At 42.7% G+C, this 22,331-nt stretch overlaps 1 protein-coding gene across 1 annotated transcript in view; it reads right to left on the reverse strand.

Annotated features, from left to right (window-relative positions):
• MRRF (mitochondrial ribosome recycling factor) overlaps positions 1 to 22,331 on the reverse strand; it is a 43,045-nt gene that overhangs the window by 5,007 nt on the left and 15,707 nt on the right. The window contains exons 5-6 of the mRNA XM_005879187.2: positions 20,410 to 20,501; positions 3,465 to 3,624 (exon numbers count right to left, since the gene is read on the reverse strand). Of these exons, the coding sequence (XP_005879249.1) occupies positions 3,465 to 3,624; positions 20,410 to 20,501 (252 nt within the window). The remainder of the gene's footprint in view (positions 1 to 3,464; positions 3,625 to 20,409; positions 20,502 to 22,331) is intronic.

The raw sequence follows: 22,331 nt of genomic DNA on the forward strand, positions 1-22,331 counted from the left end.
ACTGCAGGGAAAGAACCCACCACAGAATAATTTCCTTCTTATAGACCGAAGACAAAACATTTTTATGACAGAATTTTGAAATGTATGACCTCAAAAGACATTTGGAAATTTTTTAAAAAATTAAGAAAATCTCAAAGTATAAAATTAAAATTGTCTATAATCCCATTACCTGAAATAACCACCATTAACATTTAAGTGGATAGGCTGCCAATCTTTTTATATACACGAAACTCTTCATTACAAAAATAAAATCATATGATAATACTGTTATGTAATCTACCTTTAAAAAATAAATTCCAAAAAAAGTACATCTGTAAAATATTTTTATAGTTGTTGCTATATGTAGATTCCAGTTAAGGAATGTAAAACAACTTATTTTCCCACTGTTAGAAATTTAGACAGTTTCCAGTTTTCTACAATTATACATAATCAATACACACTTCTATAGATAAGATTTTTGACAATTTATTTTAGATAAATTCCCAAGTCAGTGAATCAGAAATGTATGGATTTTGGTATATACTGCCATACTATCCTCTAGAAAAATTGTATGGATTTATACAAAGAATAAGTTAATCTTTCCAATGGAGTGTGGAAGTAAAAGCAACACTCCTAATGTAAGCAACATTTTAAGCTCACATTAAAAGTTCTAGGTTCAAATATTAGGGATTAGAAAAGGCCAAAAAAAAAAAAATTAAATACACATATTCTAAAAACCCATGAGTGATTTAGGCACTCTGTACCAAGAACCTTAAAACATGCATTCCCTTTGCGCTGTAATTCCACACTTGGGACTGTATCCTAGGGAAATTATCTCAGCAAAGATGTGTGTATAAAAATATTCACTGCAACCTTACTTAAAATAACAAAAACGTTTAAACAAACTAAATGTCCAACAACAGGGCTTACAAAAGTGAATTATGGTATGACGACAGACTGTTTTGCAACCATTAGAAATGTCTGTTTATAAAGAGATTTTTAAGACACAAGAAAATGCTAATGGTTTTAATGCCGAACAGAAAATAAAAAGCTGTATACAAATTGTATGTACAGTACATGTTCTCAATCATGTTTAAAACTATGTAGTTTAAAAAAAGGGGGGGGGAGAAAAATTCCAAAATATTACGAGCAGTTGTTCCTGCAATGTGGGATCATGGGGTGAATTTTTCCCCATTTTTTAAAACAGTCTTCTGAACTCTCTGCATTTTCTACAATACTTTGATAATCAGGAACAAAGTAAACAAACATATTTTAAAAACTGCTTGATAAAGCAACAATCAGCCCCTGCCTGTTTAACTTAAATAAAAACATACACCCAAAACTGCATATCGGTGCCTTCTGTCAGGAAAAAAGAACAAAATGAAGTGTGTACAAAATTGTCTTCTATTTTCTTATTGAACTTTGAACCACATGACAGTAAAAAGTTTTTATCAATAATGGCAGAACTAATATTTAAATGATAATATCTTAGTAATAATGATTGTTGTGAAATAAATATCTAGTAGTATCTTTTTTCTTGTAATATTACATAAATGCTTACAGAGATAATTTGAATGTTAATAATGGTCATCTCTGGGTGATGAAATTTCACTTACTTTCTTCTTAATTAAAAACAAATTTATATGAAACAAGGATTAGTTTAGTATCAGAAAAAAATAAAGTTACTTGCACTTTGAAAAATAATGTACAGTAACAAGCACTGAATAAAATATCTAATCTGAAAAGGAAGGTGCGAAGCCAGGTGCCAAGGACAGAAGGCTTCCAGCAAGGTCACTGTCAAGGGGGTTTCATCAGGGGAGCTGGTTATCCGATCATTCTCTTTTGCAAGGAGCACCGGCTCTGGTCCCTGAGGCAGATGCCCAGATTTGCTGAGTGAGGACTTACCACCAGGAAGCAACCAAGGGGCCAAGTGTCAGCTGAAGAGATGAAAGCCCCAGGGAGATGGACAAGGAGCTGGCTCAGCAGGGGCCAGGCCTGGACTCTCCCAGGACTGATCAGGGCTCAGAGAGGCCAGCTAGCCTCTGAATCTCTGTCAGCTGATGCAGGGAGAGAGGAGAGCACAGGGATGGCAAGAAGGGAGCTTTGAGGGTTTGGGTGTCAGGTAATGGTACTTCTAGCAGCCCCAGGGCAACCCTCACGGCAGGAATTACAAATCCCTTGTTACAGAACAAACAGGCTGAGGAGTCCTGTAACCTCCCCAATGCCACAGGACACCAACTACAGAACAATCTCTTTTAAACTCGGGTGCCTTGTCACACCTTGTCTGCTTTTTGCAGAATCACCTAGGCCACTTTTTAAAAATACACATTCCTGGGCAGACCTGCTGAAACAGAAAATTCAGGAGCTGGCCCCAAGAATCCATCTAAAATTCTCCCCTGGGTGACTGTCTGGCCTGGCCTGTGACTAGCTGGCCCAGGAGAAGGGGAGCAGGGAGTCCATGTATGGCCTCCTCCAGGTGTCCTGCCTTCCACTCCTTCCCTCTTGGTCCACATCCTGCTCAAAATCTTACTTAAACTAACGCTTTTATTGTGGACAAGGTGGCTTTGGGTGAGCATTTTACAGCACACTCAACATTATAAATTCTATCTCCTAAATACTGTTAAGTTCATCTTCCTACCTTAATTCCACTTGTACCACCCAGGTCAGGCCACTGTCATTTCCTGGTTGGATTTCTTTCTTTTCTTTTTTTAAAAAAATATATTTTTATTGATTTCAGAGAGGAAGAGAGAGATAGAATGATTAATGATGAAAGAGAATCATTGATCGGCTGCCCCCTGTATGCCTACTGGGGATTGAGCCAGCAACCTAGGCATGTGCCTTAGACCAGAATCAAACCTGGGACCCTTCAGTCCGAAGGCCGATGCTTCCTTCCTTGCTTGCTTCCTTCCTTGCTTGCTTCCTTCCTTCCTTCCTTCCTACCTTCCTACCTTCCTACCTTTATGACTTAAAGTATTATATATGTCCCCTTTTTTTCCAGTGACAGGTGTAAGTGCCACCACTGGGCACACCAAGAACACTGTTAAGTTCTCACTTCTCAGCACCCAGACCACCAACCTCAGACAGGAGAGCAATAATGTATATAGGCTCTGAAGTCAGTCTACCTGTCTTTGGATCCCATTTCTACCTTTTATCAGCAGTATGACTTTGAGCAAGCCATTCAACTTCCTTGGACCTATTTCCTTGCTGCCTACCCCTCACAGCTTTGTAGTGACGAGGATAAATGAAGTGATGGAAAGTGTTTGGCAGAACCTGGCACACAGTGAAAGGTCAGCAGATCTCCTCCTCCTCCTCCCTAATCCCAGGGCCCAGCACAGGGCGAGGCCCAGGACAGAGACCCAGTCAACAAAAATCACATCAATGAAGGACCAGGGTGCTGTATCTTGTCTTCATTTTCCTCACTTTAGACATGAACAAGTGAGTCCCTGGATCAGATACAGAAGCATTACATCTGCTGGGAATAGTACCTGCTTTTCTATGAGTCGAATGGTGTCCTCCGAGGTTTTGTCCTTTGATTTCTTCAGCTTATTCATTGCGTTGGTACGAACCTTCCGTAAGGAGTCTTTGGCCTTGTTGGTGTTCTGTTTGGCCAATTTGGCCAGCATTTCCCTGTGCTCCCTGGTTACTCTGATAAAAGAGAAAAATTTACCGGTAACATCACACTGTCCATTAGCTCAACAGTTTGTAACCTTACTCTCTGATGGCGGATGAGCTTCACATTCCTGACACGCGCCCATGGGGGTGCTCAGGGTCAAGTAAGGTTCCTGGTGAGTTAGCGGAGAAGAGCCGGTAAGGAAAGGTATTAAAAGCATGAGCCAAGGAGTCTAGGAATATGAGGGGCAAATCCTACAAGAAGTGTAAGACTTGTCTCCTCAGTGTTCCTATCTTTATACTGGGACTTGTCAGTGCCTGTCTTAGGCAGTGGCGTGAAGATCACATGAGATGATGCATGTACAGTGTTTGCCACTGACCCCGCCACATTTTAACTGCTCAATAAAAGGAAGCAACAATTGGCTATAACTCCATCCCCTTCTCTCCCACTAAAGAAAGCGATGCAAATGAGTAATGATACTATAGAAACAGCATCATCTTTAAATCTCTAATTCACCCAAAACAAATAAGTAGCAACCTTCAGAATCTTAACTATCATTATAGCAAATGACTTATGAGTCACCTCAAAACTGACCGGGAAACAACGCGAGTCCCAACGTAACATGTGAGAACCAATGCCCCAGTTAACTTCCACAAGGACCCAGGGGAGCGTCTGGCATGTGATAAATGCTAATGAATGTTAGTTATGTTTACTACTAACATCTCATCACAATAACAACAATGAGCACATGGAGGGCCTACTATAAACCACCAGGACAGGCACTTTATATGTTGATCCTTACAACAACTGTATGAGGCAATTATTATTAATCCTGTTTTACATTAATCATCACAACAGCCCAGCAGCACAGTAAGCCATCACGTTTGTCCTGCCTTCATTTCTTTGTCATGTACAGATCAAGGGCCCAATACCTATCAAAACCAGTGCTGGGCTTTCCATCACCTAAGGAGCTTAGCTGGGCAGAGAGATCAATAGAGAGAAATTGACAACATAGGGTAAGAAGTGCTGTGGACAGGGACATGGGAAAGCATCAGATGTCACAGCACAAAAGAAGCTCAGCTAACTCAAAAGTTTCTGTCCGAGTTAAGGGAAGCGTTTCCTAGAAAAATAATATATAAATGTGGTGGCCGTGAGGTCTTTTCACTAGCATTCTGGCATATGTTGATCTTTACAACAACTGTATGAGGCAATTAGTATTAATCCTGTTTTACATTCATCATCACAACAGCCCAGCAGCAGAGTAAGCCATCATGTTTGTCCTGCCTTCATTTCTTTGTCATGTACAGATCAAGGGCCCAATACCTATCAAAACCAGTGCTGGGCACTGAGGACAAAATGATGAACATTTTGTCCTGCCCCTAAGGAGCTTAGCTGGGCAGAGAGGTCAATAGAGACAAATTGACAACATAGTGTAAGAAGTGCTGTGGACAGGGACATGGGAAAGCATCAGATGTCACAGCATAAAAGCAGCTCAGCTAACTCAAAAGTTTCTGTCCAAGTTAAGGGAAGCGCTTCCTAGAAAAATAACATGTGAATGTGGTGGCCGTGAGGTCTTTTCACTAGCATTCTGGTCCCTACTCCATGCAGTAGGAATGCATTTCCCTAGCCACCCAGTGTGGCTGCACAACTTGCTTTGGCCAATGAAATGTGAGAGAAATTATGGGCTCTGCCACAGGGCAGAAGCTTCAAGAGCCAGTGTGTGTTCCACCACATTAGCTTCTGCTGGCCACAATATACGTGGCATATGACTATCTATCAGCTTAGTTCCCAGAGTGACTATGATGAAGAGCGCCCATCATACAGCATGAGCAAGGCATACATTTCTGTTGTGTAAGCCGTGGAGATCTGGGGGTTGCTTGTTACTACAGCATAGCCCATCCTATTCTGACTAATATACCACACTAGGATCTGAAGGACGAGAACAAGTTGCCAGCACTGGCGTGGCAAAGGGAGACTTCCAGGAGGAAGAAAGAGCAGGTAGAAAGGCTCTGAGCTGCAGAGACCAAGTTTCATTTGAGGAACTGACTGGAGTGCAGATAACAAAGGAGAATGACAAGAAAAGAGGCCAGAAATTCCTATCATGAAGGGCCTTGTAAGATCATGAACTCCATTTTACAGATGAAAAAATGAGACCCAAAGGAATTTTAAATATCTTACACAAAATCAAACCCAGTCTGTCCTGTCTCAAAAGTCAATGGTCTTAGTATGACAAAATTCCTCTGCCCCCCTGGGTCCTGAAGTGGACATCCTTGGCATATGGTTCCTGACCCTCAAATCAATGCAGTTCTTGCCCAGTAAGGACAATCCCAAGTTCTGGATACATGCTCCGTGGGAAACAGTGGCAAGCATGTGTTAAAGATTCAGTGGCGTCCACCTGGTATTTTTTCCCTGATGGGATGAGAAGAAAACTGAACATTTTTGAGAAAGATACACTACAGACAAAGTAGACAGCTGTGTTATAAAGAAATCCTTCTGGATTCAGCTAATTGAAGGTATTCTCAAAATAAAAATGATCCTGATTACTACCATTATTAAGCCCCTCTATGCCAGGTGAGTACTTTAGGTATATTTCCTTACAATCCTCACCACAGCTCTTTGAACTAGATTCTCATACCCCCATTCTGCCCAGAGGAAATTGAGGTGCAGAGGTTGAGTGACTTGCCGATAGGCTTGAGTGACAGAACTGGGATTCAAACCCAGATCTTTCTGGCCCGTATTCTTTCCACTACTCCATGCTGCCCCCCTTGTACTCTATTTCACATAAATCCGGCACTGCTGCCACGACTCTGCTCCCAGGCAGAAAGCTTTTCAAAGCCAGTAATATGAAGCTTGGGACTGAAAAGGACAAAACCACCATGTCAGGAGTTTAGGGATTTGGATCAGATCTTGTTACTTTTATGGTTTTTAATTCATTGAACAAAAATCATGCTGACATGTTTAGGTCTCTTTTTTGTTCTGCCAAAGCATATGTCGGTATAAGGAAGGAACAGGAAAATTAAAACTTGATCCACTGATTCAAAAAACTTAATCCTGCTGAAATACTAGGAGGGCAGAAAATAAATGAATCTAAGTCTGTAAGAGACCTCTCAAACTTCCCTAACAAGAAGTATTTCAATCTTATATTTCATATATAATTTGAAATAGGTATCCTACTGTTTAGAAAATCTTTAATAAAAATTTTTATCTATCAACTTCCTCTTCACTACATTGTTTTATTTATATTTTACATGAAGGGAAAAATACCATACATTTAAAAATATATCAATTGGGGCTCAAAAAATCTTAAGAGCAAACGGCAATATAAAGAAAATCACAATATATGTAATTTAGCCTTAATAAGTGCATTTTTTATTTATTAGTGTAAATGTGACATTACACTAACACCAGACAGTTTCCACAAAAAATAATATCCAATTGACACTGACAAAAATATTTCAGTTTTAGAATGCAAATAAGCAATAATCTAAGGAAATGGAGAAGGGAACACAGTGAGGAGGGGGAAAAGGTAAGGAAGGAGAGGGCACCAGCATGGGCAGGGCTGAGCTTGGGGTGTTGAGATGGAAGGTATCTAAAATACAAGGTCAGAAGCAGTGAGGGTGATGGAAAGGCAGTGGCTCTGAAGTCAGACTGACCTGTTTCATTCCCGTTATCTATCACCCAGAGCTGACTATGCTTGGGCAAGCTACTCACTTCTCTCTGAGCCTCAGTGTCCTCATTTCTAAGGTGGAAATATTAAAAACACCTAAATATCTTAAGGTGACTGGGAGAGCAATCACATGTATAAAGTACCAATAAAGAAAGCAGCATAAAGTAGCCTTGAGTAAATGATAGCATTTATGAATGTTTTAATCAAACACACTTAATTACTTTCTCATGAAACGAGGGCACATCTGTTTTAGAAAAGAAACATACTATATTATGGAAATATTTTAATGCCTTTCCAAACCAGTGATTAATACATCCGATCGTCTCCATCTCACATTCGTGGATTCTGTGAGTACACCCTGGTTTGTATTCCAGGCTGCTGAACTCAGCCAGTTGTCTAGCAGCCTCTCTGTGCCTGGCACGCACTGGTTCAAGCACTGGCAGAGGCCCCTGCGCTCCGTGCCAGACCCTGGGCCAGGCTGAGGAGCTCCAGAGCAGAGGCAGGCCTGGGCCACCTTCTTGGAGGCTCATGCAGTGGTGGGGACAACTGTCAACCACAACTGAGAAAGAGGATGGCTGCTGCTGGGTCAGAGGGACGGACCTTCTGTAAAGGGAGCATGCGTACTGTCTGGAGATTTAGAAAATGCCCAGGAGATTCAGAGTAATTTGTCAGCTGCAGAAGAAAGGAGAGGGCATTTCAGGCAGAAGCACAGGGAGAAATATAATGGCAGGAGGGTATGAGACATAAAATGGTGCAAACCGAGTCAAATTTGTTCTGGAGGCCCAGAGCTTTTAAATTCTTTAGCCATAAAACTCTGGTTTCAAAGAAAATCACGGCATATAGAACAGATAAAAAGAGGGCTATTCCAGTTACTGAGGGAAAAGGCACCAGGGGAGGGTATGGCCTAGGAAGCTTAGCTCCACCCTGACTGCCCTGCACGTCTGAGCCACCACTTACTGGCTGACTAACCTTAAGCAAGCTATTTAAACTCTGAGGTGTTTAAAAATATTTTGATAGATTTTTTTTTTTCTAGAGAGAGAGGAAGGGAGAGGGACAGGGATACATCCATGTGAAAGTGAAACATCAATTGGCTGCCTCCTGCATGCCCCCTACTGGGGATCAAGTCCACAACCTAGGCATGTACCCTGACTGGGAAACGAACCAGCAATCTTTCGGTACATGGGATGATACCCAACCAATGGAGCCATATCAGCCAGGGCTAAACTCTCTGAATTTTAATGAACTCATCTGGAAATAGAAATTGAAAACAAATAAACAAAAAACAACATCTACCTTCCAGAGTTATTGTGAGAATTCGATGAGATAATACATGGAAAGTATACACTACAAGGCCTGGTGGAGAATAAACAATCAGAAAATGTAAGCTGCTTTTGTTGCAATTGTTGTTTATGTTTTGGCAACCACTGAGGCATCTTCAAATAATGAAGAGTTTACTCATGAAAGTTTTTATCAACAGAGAAAGGGTAGGGCAAACAATCTATGCTTCAGTAAGATGACTTTCTGAGATCTGACTAGTAAGTTAACATCTCATGCACATTTCAAAATACAAATGCTCCCAGCACATAGCCCTGAAATTTTCTTTCTTCAGTATTCATCCATGCAGTTTACAGTATCATTCTACAGCTATTTACTGGGTACCTATCATGTGCCAGCCACTGTGTCAGACACTAAGGATATAGCATCAAACACATTTGTGTTTAGCCTTAGCCGGTTTGGCTCAGTGGATAGAGTGTGGACTGAAGGGTCCCAGGTTCTATTTCGGTAAAGGGCATGTACCTGGCTTACAGGCTCCATCCCGGTCCTGGTCGGGGCGCATGTGGGAGGCAACCAACTGATGTGTCTCTCTTACATCGATGTTTTCTCTCTGTCTCTTCCCCTCCCTTCCACTCTCTCTAAAAATCAATGGAAAAATACCCTCAGGTGAGGATTAACAACAGCAACAACAAAAATAACTGAGTTTACAGTCTGGCAAGGAACACAATCATTAAACAAACATGCACAGTTAATCAATATGATGCAGTCTTAATAAATACAATAAAGACAAAGAGACTTCAATTAAAATAATTAGCAGGGAAAGGCAGTCTGACCAAGATCTCCTTGTGGCTCCAGGAACTACGTGTGGTGATAACTAAGCTAAGTGATATTTAAGTAGAGTAAAGAGTGGCAGGGCTAAGGGAAGATCATTCCCACCAGACAGAATGGCCTCCGTAAAGCACAGGCACTTTTCCAATAAGAAGGCGGATACTCTCAAGACACTAAGAAAAGGCAGTGCATGCCCTGGCTGGCTTGGCTCAGTGGATAGAGTGTCAGCCTGTGGACTGAAGGGTCCCAGGTTCAATTCCGGCCAAGGGCACATGCCTGGGTTGCGGGCTCGATCCCCAGTAGGGGGCATGCAGGAGGCAACCAATCAATGATTCTCTCTCATCATTGATGTTTCTAACTCTCTCTCATTCTCCCTTCCTCTCTGAAATCAATAAAAATACATTTTTTTTTTTAAAAAAGAAAAGGTAGTGCAGCTGCAGAACGGCACACAGAGAAGAGAAAGATGGCCCAAGTGAGGAGGCTGGAGAGGCTGGCAAGGGCAGGACACAGGCCTGGCAATATCATAATGAGTCTTAGCAGAACCCTGGATGCACAATGTGGTACAGACATACAGAGGAATAGTACTCAGCCTTAAAAAGGAAGTTCTGGTTCATGCTACAACGTGGCTGAATCTTGAAAGCTTTATGCTAAGTGAAAGAAGCCAGACACACAAGGACACATATTATATGATTCCACTTATATGAGGTACCTAGATGCTCAAATCATGGAGACAGAAAGTAAAACAGCAATTACCAGGGGCCTGGGGGATCAGGCAATGGGGAGTTGTTGTTTAATGGGTACAGTTTCCGTTTGGCAAGATGAAAAGAGCTCTGGAGACTCATTGCACAACAATGTGAATGAACTTCATTCCACTGAACAGTACATTTAAAAATGACTAAAATGGCCCTGGCTGGTTTTGCTCAGTGGATAGAGCGTCAGCCTGTGGACTGAAGGGTCCCGGGTTCGGTTCCAGTCAAGGGCACAGCCCGGGGTTGCGGGCTCAATCCCCAGTAGGGGGCATGCAGGAGGCAGTCAATCAATGATTCTCGCATCATTGATGTTTCTCTCTCTCTCCCCCTCTCCCTTCCTCTCTGAAATCAATAAAAATATATTTTAAAAAATGACTAAAATGGCAACTTTTTATGTCTATCTTACCACAATTAAAAAAAAGTGGGCAGGAGGGAAGGGTCTTAGCAGACTGTTCCCAAGAACAACACAGAATACCATAGCTGTTTGAGGGAACGTGATGAGGTTTGTATTTTGTGTGGACGGCAATGTACAAACCAGATCTACGCGTGTGGCTAACGCCTGCAGAGGAGCCTCCAGGAAGGCAGCAGGGAGCTCAGGACGCGCCCCCAGGAGCCTGGCTGGGTTGGGTGATGGAGGCAGAAGGCTTTTCCGCTCGGGTCAGAGAGCCTCCCAGCACAAGGCAGGGGTTTGGCTGAGCTGGCAAGGTCACACTTTGTTTGTACAAACTCCTCCAGCAGGTCTTCCAGTAACATCCTGGATGGGGGCCTTCCTGCACAATTCCTTGAGTGTGTTCCCACAAACAATGAGCTGAGGGCAGGCCCGCTGGTCACTCACACAGCAGAGAGGCCCACTGACTGAAAGATGCTTCCTCTGGTTTCAAGGAGAACGGGGCACCCGTACAAAGCCATTCGCCAGGTGTGTATCAGAGGAAGCTGTGCTCAGCTCGGGCAATTACAGTACAAATCTGTTACAATATGACAGCTCTTGACTTCAAAGGATCTTTGGTCAGGAGAGTTTAAAGGATTAAAAGGACATGCGCTAAAGCCAGGAAGACCTGGAGTCCCAGCTCTGCCACTTGTTAGCTTCAGAACTGTAAGCGTGCTTCCAACTTCTCCAGATTCACTTTCCTCACATGCAAAATGGGGGTAAGGATGTTTCTAAGAGGGTGGAAGCAAGATTACGAGAAATGACAGTGTATATGTGCTATGGAAACTCAATTCATGGTGGCTGCATTCTTATTTTAATGCAGAATCTCCAGGACTTGGGGATAGAGGATGTGAGTGGTGAGGGAGAGAATGATCAACGGGTTTAGTCACTTGGAGCGTGGGCTATTGAGTGGGTGGTGAGCACAGAGGAAAGAATGGGAACCGAGGAGGCAGCAGGCAGCCGGGGCAGTGGAGGCTCAAGTTCTGCTCCAGCAGCTCAGGGGGACAGGCAGAGGGAGAAGGAAGCATCAAACACATCTTTGACAGCTTGTGCAGAGAAACCCTGTCACCTCCTCCTTGGGCTTCAGGGAGACCCCACCCCCACCAGGAGCATTGGCCTGCAATCAGCAGACACACGCCTTGCTTGACTGCTTGTCGGTGGGCGCTGGCCTGAAGGAAATGTTTTTGTTTGTGTAGCCCAGCCAGACTTCCTATGCTTCTAGGTATGCAATTCCCCTCTCCTCGCACCCACCCCCCTTTGACTCACAGGCCTGGCTTACATGCCCTAATGTCTCAGAAAGACAGTAAGTGTCCTTTTTGCCCAAAGGCAATCATGCATGTACTCTGCAAGGACTTCTCCCACAGCAGAAACTTCATTTCTCTCTGGGGACACACTGGCCACTTGCTTTCAAAGGACTGTCCTGTGACTGAGGCCTGGCTAAGCCAGACGTACCATCCTGAACAGTCCCTTGTGAGGGAAAGAGAAAGGAGGTTGAGCTCCGAACTCTCAGCTGAGTGACCTTGATTAAGTCACTCATCTTCTTCCTTGTCACCCCAGAATGATGGAAATCCAAGTCCAGGAATAAGTGGAATCAGCTCGAAAGTACAGGAAAAAGAACACGGGTTTGGGGACCACAGCAGACTTGATTTCCAATCCCAGCTCTGTCACTTACAGAGTAAGTTAGTAACTATGGACAATTAACTTTTCCTCTCTGAACCTCAAAGAAGGATGTCTACAGAAGCATTCAGGAGAACTGTCTCTGAAGCCAGACTGCCGGGGTTCGAGGCCCAGATCTATCATTTCTTAGCTGTATGGCCCTGGGTAAATAATTTCACCTCTTTGCCTTGGTTTTCCCATCTCACAAATGTGTACAATACCATGAACTTAGTGGGATTGTTATAAATATTATGTTACTAAATGTGCTAGCATGTGATGATGTGTACAGTAAACATTACATGTTTTATTTCCTCCAATTGTCAAATGGGGGGATAGTAAATGCTACTTTTCTTCCACAGTTAGTGTTAGGAGCAAATGAGAAAGGGGATGGTTGAAGAACTCTGCATCTATAGGTACTGACTATTCTACAGCTGCTAATCATATCAGCAATAAAAATACTAGTGATGTGTCCTACTGAGAGAGGGGACAGCATGGTGGCTACGAGCCCAAGCTCTGAGAAAGACTGCCTATTCTTCCACTTATTAACCATGTGACACTGGGCACAAAGAACTCCATTCCCCTGTAGCTCATTTTCTTCACCTGTAATAGGGGTAATAGCACACCTACCTCAAAAGACTATTGTGAACATATCAGTTAATATACAAATAGCACCTGGAACAGCAGTGGGCATGTAGTGAGTGCTCACATCCACTGACTCCGTCAACATTGGTTGCATACTTTCTATGGGCCAGGACCTGCTCCAGGAGCAAGGGCGACAGTTTATGTATATAAGCAACAGCTTCTGCTTAAATGTACATGAACAAGGTGACAAAAGTTTCTCCTATTCACATTTTAGTGAAGGAGGCAGAGAGAGACAGAAAATAAATATACAAAGTGACACATAAGTGCTGTGAAGAAAAGAAAGCAAGACAGGGAGATAAGGAGGAATCTTGTCATCACAGTAAGGGTCCACTTATATCTGCCTGGACATCTGGCCCCAATGTCACCTGCTCCCCTTCAATAATTAACACTCGCAGAGCTCTTTCCACATGCCAGGCTCTGAGCTGAAGTGCTCTGCATGCATTAGCTCACCGAGTCTTCACAGCACCTCCATGACATCAGTGGTATCATCACCTGGACTTCACAGGTTAGAAGAGGGAGGTTCAGACAGATCAAGTAACCTGCCCAAGGCCACACACGTTCCCGGGAGACCTGGGAGTTGAGCCCAGTGCAGTCTGACTCTTGAATTCCAGACTTGGTGCCAGACCAATCTAAGCACTAACCTTACAAGAATAGCAGTGCTCTAACATTAAGTTCTGCTTAGATATATAGGTTGTTACTACTCTTCCAGCTCCCCTACAAGTCCAAGTGCAGTGGGGAGAAGGGGAATCTATAGAAACGGCAATGGACTAGTGACCTGACCTATAGCTGCCAATTGCCAGGTCCTGCGAACAGGTGCAGGACACAAAGGGTAGAGAACAGAGGAGGGGTGGATATGGACGAGCCTGTCTTTTGGGGTGTAGCTTCTGCATAGGTGTTGGTGGCAATTCTCTCCTCAGTCTATGCTCTACTCTTGATTCCTCATGGAATGTTCTTGTGTGTTTAAACCAGAACATCTGTGCTGGGACCTGAAATAACAAGAGGTGCTTCTAAAAAGCCACAGGCCAGGTGGGAAGCAACACTGAAGAGGAGAAGGCAGGCATCCTAAAGCCTGGAAGGAACGGGAACGCACTGAGCAGAATGAATGGCCCTGAGAAAGCAGGGGTGGCAAGCAGGCGGTGGAAATGAATGGGCTGGAAAGGCAGCTGCAGTTGCTCAAATGCAGTTTGTGGCTGCCCGGCCCAAATTAAATTATTAGGCATTCTTCTCTGATTTCTCTTTTCCTTTCAAGATGGATAAAGGTCTGTGTGTCAGGGGGTGTTGCAAGAAAAGGGAATATTTCCTGGAATGTGCACATTATACCTAAGACCCCTAGCACAAGATCCACTAGGCGATACGGCAGCTAGACAAGGAGGCCACAGAGCTGGAAGGAGGTAGGTTCCTGGTCAATATTCCAAGGAGCAATGTGATAACGTGGCAAGAACGGGGGCTTCAGAAACAGACAGATCTGAGTTGAATAATCACTCCTCCAATTACTAATCTGTGACCTTAAGCAATTACTTAAACTAATCCCCAGTTTCCTCATCTGTATTATACCCATCTCAAAGGGAATTTCTCTGCAGCCACACACAATGAAAGTACCATGAAAATGTGCACACTAGACATGTTATGCAAAAAAGCAAACTGTGGTACTGAGATATTTAATGCTATTTATGTAAATTATATGTTGTATATGCATTTTTTGTTTTGTTTTAATCTGGAAGAATATATACTAAACTTACCAATAGTTACTTCTGGGAAGAATACTTGGGGAACAGTAAACAGTTTTATTTTTCTGAAGGATTTGAATTTTTGCAGGTCTCTGATCAGTCAAGTGGGCATATGAACCGTCTCCTGACATCACAGTAGTGCTGTGAGAATTTGGGGAGAAACTGTAAAGCTCTCAGCACAGCATCTCCAGGCAATAAAACTTTAGTGTAGCTGGTTAATAAATAGCACCCAAAATTTGATTAATAGATTTCAGTGAATCTTGACTAAAGGGGATGTTCAAATAATCTATCCAGTTGACGGACTTCTCTAAATGAAAGAACACTAGCCAGGGAAGAAAACAAAAGCTATGCACATTGTCAGTGGGTACGGACATAACCCGAGCTTGAGGCTCGCTGGTCTTTGGCCGACAGCCAGGAGAAAACCCTGCACACAGCCACACAGAGCTGCATCCCCAGGGCTGTGAAGAGGACTGAGTGACAAGGACCACTTTGGGCCCCAAGTCTGACCTCTTATTGATTCAGGATTATCTTCCACATACTTCCCCAAAGGATCAGAGGCAGATTACAGTAAGAGGCACATACTCCGTCAACTAATTTTAAATGAGAAGATAAGAATTGAAGGAGTGTAATGAGGGTGAAGCACTAACTGAGATCTGCTGCAACTAAAAATAAAACTTAGCTCTGGGCATCCAGAATTAAGGCAAAAAAAGCAAACTTGCAGGCTGTCATTAAGCAGAGGAAGAATCATGATCAATCAGGAAAGGCAAATTTTCCTAGAACTAAACTCAACATGTTATAATCAGAAACTGAGCCTAGGAAGTTATGTTTCTGATTCCCTTCCACCTCCCAAACTCCTGACATCAGCTTTGGTGTGTTAGTTTCCTCTGTATAGCTTTGCCAATTTCCAGCTCTGTGACCCAGCTTCAATGCCTCACCTCGCCGAATCTTAAGTTTCCTCATCCTTAAAAGGGAATGATGATCCTACTTATATATGAAAGGGAATGAAAGAACATTTGCTACCATTAACTGGGTGCTTGCTACACATTAAAATCATTATCTCAAAAAACAACGCATCATCTCACTGAAATCTCCCAATAACCATATAAGGCAAGACCTGTAAGTATTTTACAGATGAATTCTCTGAGAGTCAGAGAGGTGGAGACGATTGCCATTATCACACAGTTAAAAAGCAGACAAGCCAGAACTCAATTTCATGCTTGTGTGCTACCAACACACAAATGTAACTGTACTTTTCCACTTTCCCTGTATATGTGAAGCACAGTTCCTAGCACATAGTAGGTACTCAACATATTAGTTCCCTTCCTCACTCCTTCCTTTCCTCCCAAAGTGTGTGTATATACAAGCTGGGGCAAAAGTAGGATTACAGTTTTTCCTATGGAAAATAATACAATAATGAATAAATAGTAATATAAAAATAAACTCTGTTTTGTGTACTCACAACTGTAAACCTACTTTTGCTCCACCCTGTGTGTAGTGTATATGTGTGTATATATCTAAAATTCAGAGTATACTAAAATAATAAAATTATATTTATATAGCTTCTTTCCTCTAAGGAGATCATACTACTTAATCTATTTTCTCTACTAATCCTACCAAATCTCTACCTATCATTATTACTTTACTTATTTTACAAATAAGGCACTCGAAAGCAGCAAGCTGCTAGGGTGACATGCCCAGAATCAAATGGAAGTCACTGCCAAAACCAAATATAAACCTTGGTCCTTTTTTCATCTAAATCAACCTTTATCCTCTCATATGACGCAGCCTCCATAATAAAGAACAGATCATTCATTTTTTATCTGGAAAACTACCAAGCGTACAATTCAGTAAGGGGCCTCATGACCTTACCACCTTGTCAAAGGGAAGAAAGTATATAAAAAATGAGGTTTGCAGGAGCAGACGGTTTTGGTCCGTCAACTTTCTCTTGGATTACGCCCATTAGCTAACATAAAATAATGTAAAATATAATGTAACAGAGCCTCATGTCTTTGGAAATTCAAGTTAAACTCACTGATCCTTCAAACTAATATACACGGCACCAAGAGTGATCGTTAAGTCCTGCTAAGTCCTGTGGGGCTGCAGAGGTGCGCATTATGTGAACTAGATCTTTGGAAGGCAAACATGATACACAGTCAGGCCACTCGAAGGGGAACTGAAGCCAGCAGTGAGCATTCGGCAGCATAAGTTCATAGCTTGGCAGAATTTTGGAGCCCCGAGAGGGATCTGGCAGACCACTGAGAGCAGCCCCTTCATCTAGTGTAGGAGCAAACCGAGGCGCAGGGAGGTTAAGTGGCTTTTCCAAGATTTCACAGACAGGAGAGCAAGAACTAAAAAATAAACCTGCTGACTACTATCCATTCCACTTGCAAATCTTGCTTCTACTGTCCATGAGTCCACTTAGCAGGTTCCAGAATTACACATCTGTTCCGAGAGTACAGGAGAAAGAGCCTGCACGCTGATAACAGAAAAACTTGGGGTTCAAATCCTGACTACCACTTACTGACCATGTGATCTTGGGCAAGTCCCTTTCCCTTAATTTAAGTGTTTTCATCTATAAACAGTGGGTAATAGTACGCTTCACAAGTAAGCTGCAGGTAATATAAACAAAGGGCCTAGCATAGTCCGTGACCTCCATGAAGGCAAAAACATTAGGTCTGCCCGTTCCCAGCATTCAGCACCACGCCTGGCACATGACACTTGCAGAAAATTGGCTGAGCAAATCAATGAATTAACCAAGCAAATAGGTCCTGGACTTGAACCCAGGCCTACCTGATACTTAAATACTAGGCTATATCGCTTCCAATTCATATGATTTCAAGGCAGAGTGTTAATTGTTACAGAGTACCGAGAACACAATGAAATAAGATTGCCATTTTCTGGTCATAAAGCAGGAAAAAGTTCAGTGGGGAAAGTTCCTGGACTCTCAGTTTGGGGATTAATTCTTGTTGCTAACCTGGGTGCAACTTGGGGCTTTGAAACTAACTAAACGTGGTTTAGGCCCCAGCTACATCATTAGCAGTGTGAACTTGGAGATGTTACTTTACCTCTCTGAGCTTAACTTTCCATACCTGGGGGGAAAACCTACCTGGAGGGGATGGTATGACAATGAGGCAACACGTGTAAAAGAATACAGGGTAGCCCTGGCCGGCTTGGCTCAGTGGATAGAACGTTAGCCTGCGGACTGAAGAGTCCCAGGTTCAATTCTGGCCAAGGGCACATGCCTGGGTTTCGGACTCGATCCCCAGTGGGGGGCGTGCAGGAGGCAGCTGATCAGTGATTCTCTCTCATCATTGATGTTTCTATCTCTTTCTCATTCTCCCTTCCTCTCTGAAATCAATAAAGACATATATTTTTTAAAAAATACAGGGTAATATGTGGCACAGAAAGACACTCGACTAGTGTTACACTCCTTTCCCCTTCCAGTTATTTGAAAGCTTCATTCATTCATTTCACTTAGGTCTCCACTCAAATGCCACTTCCTTCCTGAACCTCTCGATCCACAATAAAACCGCCAACTCCCTCTAACCCCTTATCCTGCTTGTTTTTCTTCAAAGTCCTTACCATCACTTGATATTACATTATGTATTTCTTTGTTTTCTGTTTACTATGCCTATTCACCTATAAGGTAAGCCCAGGACAGGGGCTTTTTGTTGTTTGTTGTCTTTACTGCTATATCTCGACAGCTAGGAAAGTACCTGGCATGTAGTTAGTGCTTAATAAATATTTGCTGGATGATGGAATGAATTACTTTAATGCACTTTGTAGGAATAGGGACTTAAAGATAATTAAGAAATTATGCCCTGTTCTCAATGGTTAGAGTGCCAGCCTGTGCACTGGATGGTTGTAGGTTCATTTCTGGTCAAGGGCACGTATCTGGGTTGCAGGTCCCCCGTGCCCCAGTTGGGGTGCTTATGAGAGGCAATCAATAGATGTGTCTCTGTCACGTTGATGTTTCTCTCTCTCTCCTGCCCCTTCCTTCCATTCTCTCTAGGATCAATGGAAAATATATCTTCACTCCTCAGGTGAGGACTTAAAAAAAGGCTAATTAAGAAATGAGATTAGGGAGGAGAAACTAATTCTGCCTGCTACGGAATCTGAGCAGGCGGAAGATCCATATCTCACCTGGACTACAGCAGCTGCCTCCCCACTGTTCTCCTTGTGTCTACTATGTTCCCCTACATCCCATTTGTTGATCAACAGCCAGAGAGACCCCCAAAAGTCAACATCAGATCGATCAGGTCACTCCCCTGTTTAAATCTCTCCAATGTCTTCCCATTACAATTAGAATAAAGCCCAAACTCCTACCGTGGCCTGACCATCAGCCTCTACTCACTAGTCCAACCCCTTTTCCTAACACTGTCTCCTCCCTCCCTGAGTTCTGGGCACAATGGCTTTCTCTTTCTTAAACACGTCAAAATCTTATCATTTTTTTCTTTTTTAATTTAAAAATAAACATACAGTAGCCCCCCCCCCCTTACCTGCAGGGGATATATTCCAAAACCCCCAGTGGATGCCTGTGCATCGTACTGAACCTTACACATACTATGTTTTTTCATAAACTTACATACTGATGATAGAGTTTAATTTATAAATCAGGCACCGTAAGAGATTAACAACAGTAACTACTATAAAATAGAACTATTATACTATAATAAAAGTTATGTAAATATGGTCTCTCAAAATATTTTATCATACTGTACTCACCCGTCTTTACAGTTTCATGGGTAGATGATTTGTGCTTACTACCATAGATCTTAGCAACCTCAGCATCCGATTTTTTAATTTCTTTATTAAGTTGAGAACTTTCACCTTTTCAGCTAAAGGAAAATGTTACAGCTTCTCTCTGGCATGTCCAAATTGCCAGCATCACTACTCTTGCACTTTGGGGCCATTATTAAATGAAATAAAGGTGATTTGAACACAAGACTTCAATACCACAAGTGGTCGATCTGATAACCCAGACAGTCACTAAGTAAATGATGGGCGGTTAGCATACACAGCGTTGATACGCTGGGCAAAGGAATGATTCACATCCCAGGTGGGATGGAGCAGGACGGCTTAAGATTTCATCACACTACTCAGAATGGCACACAATTTAAAACTTATGAATTCTTTATTTCTGGTATTTTCCATGTAATATTTTTGGGCTACAGCTAACCACAGGTAAAAACTGCTGAAAGCAAAACCACAGATAAGGGGGACTGCTGTATATTTTTTTCTTTTAATACTCTAAGTTCTATATGTTTATATAATTAACAATATCCTATTCTTATGCTTAAAATTCTTCAACAAGCAAGGACTAAGATAAAAATAACTCTTCAAGGAACATGGATTCGAGAGTACAAGTATCGAGGTCTTCTCTGACGTGGGCCTTTGTGCTGGCAGTTCCCACTCCCAGAGGCTGACTCTTCCTCCTCATTCAGCTCTCAGCAAGTGGTATTTCCTTAAAGAGGCCTCCCAGGCTAAAACTGTCCCTGCCACCATCGCCCTCAGCAAGTCACTCCCTACTAGGTCTCACTGCCTTTTCTTTCCTCGTAGCATCTCATTATCTGGAATGCCTTTATTTGTTTATGTGTCCCATCTTCCCTACCAGAGCATAAAGTACATGAGGTCAAGGACTTTATCAGGTTGACTGCTGCATCTCAGCCCTCATACACAGTAGATACTCAATAAATGTTTCTGAATCAGTAAAAGTGGACCTTAAAAGATGTTGGAATTTGCCAGGAGGAGAAGTACAGGTAAAGTATGCTATCAGCCTAATAGTATCATGGGTGTTGGCTTCCCCAAGGAAACCAACATCAAAATATGTAAATTTCAGCCAAACTTACTTGGGAATGGGTACCCGAATTAGCGTCCCTTCCACTTCTGGGTTCAGATTCATTCCACTTTCTCTTATAGCCTTGATAGCTGCAGCTGTACACTGAAAACCAGATCAAAAGGTAAACAGAATTAGTAAATAATTATTACCAGATGCAAGCCCTCTGTCGATAACTGGCAACCCATCTTGGCAGAACATGGAAACATTTAGTTCTGTTACCAGTAAGATCAGGAAGTTACATTGGTGTAGAGTGCTTTGATCAAGCAGAATAGCAAACTATGTCCACTCCTGGTACTAGTGTACTGCGGGAGGAAAAAAAGCAAAGAGAAGGAAAAAATAAAAAGAAAACAGCTCTGCTTCTTTGAAAAGATTTCAATGGTTTGAGGCAAGACAGATCAAAACCACAATAAATCCTCAAGGGAGGGGGGCTGGTCTGTACAAAGATTGGTGTAAAGACAGATGAAAGATTTTATACATTAAAAATTCCAGTTGACATTTTACACTCAAAATATACCCGTGCCGACTTGGAATGAGTAAATAAATTTAACTCATTCGTATCTACACACACAGCGACCTCACATGCTTTGGAATGAGCAATGGCTCCCTGTGGGTGTGTGCTCCAGGAAAGAGAGAATGGTGTACTGGCTGCAAGCATGGACTTTGGAGTCATAAAGAGCTCAGTTCAAATCCCAGCTCTGCTTATCATGTGACCCTGGGCAACAAGCGTGACCTCTTGGGCCTCCATTCCGTAACCTGAGACCACATGGTACATACACCTCAGAGAGGACTGAATGAGGTAGCATGAGCAATGCATCTTGCTCTGTAACTGGCCCACAGTAACACCTAGGGGAGTTATTACATACATTTAGCATATAGAGGTAAGAATGCACAAAACCCCCAAACAAGGCTGAGTGTATGTCATCACGTAGTTGATGCACTGCTGTCCTGCCTGTCACCTTCCCTGTCATCCTCCAGGGTCTTCTCTGACACAGTCCTGCTAACAGGCCAGGTGGCGCACTGGTACTGTGATCTCCCAAAGCGCCTCACCTCAAGCAACAATATAACCACACCTGGCATGCAATCCTAAAAGGTAAAAGACAGCAGTGTGGAAGAGAGATGCTTTCATCGGCATGACAGTGTGAAATTCATGAAAATGAGGCCTCTGATATTTTCCAAAGAATTTTAGGTTTGACCAGAGCCAATCCACATCACTTGGATTCACAGGACCAATTCTCGATCTGGAGTTCCTCCCTCGACTTCTGGTTCAAAAGAATGGGGTTTGTGTCACACCTATTTGATTTTTCCAGGGTTTGCTTTGGTTTTGAAAACTTCTCTATTTCATTTTTAAATGGCTTTAATTCTACAGAGACATGAGGGGTACTCATAGGTGAAAAGATAAACCAGAACTTTCACATCAGATGAATCATTTCCATGGGAGGCTGTACACAGAATCTAATAGTGTGGCTACTGCTTAAAACAGTAAATTTTCTTTTTTAAAGAATACATTTTTATTGAAACATCAATAAAGGAAGGTAGAGGGAGAGACAGAAACATCAATGATGAGAGAGAATCACTGATTGGCTGACTCCTGCACTCACCCAATAGGATCGAGCCTGCAACCCGGGCCTGTGCCCTGACCAGGAATTGAACTGTGACCTTCTGGTTCATAGGTCGATTTTCATCCACTGAGCCATGCCGAACGGGCTAAAACAGTAAATTCTTAAAATGGTACCTGTGACCACAGACTATTGGAGCTGGAAGGGATCTGTGACAGCCAAGTACAGTCCCTTCCTCTTGTATATAGGACCTGTTGGATAAAGTCACATCCCTAAGCACATATGGTCTTCCGGAGAGCCGAGAGCTGTACAGTGAGAACCTTACCCATCACACTTCCACTTACTGGCAGAGTTAAGAGGAGACAGTAGGCTTCTC

Source organism: Myotis brandtii, unplaced genomic scaffold (assembly GCF_000412655.1).
Source record: "Myotis brandtii unplaced genomic scaffold, ASM41265v1 scaffold589, whole genome shotgun sequence".
Taxonomy (NCBI): Eukaryota; Metazoa; Chordata; class Mammalia; order Chiroptera; family Vespertilionidae; genus Myotis; species Myotis brandtii.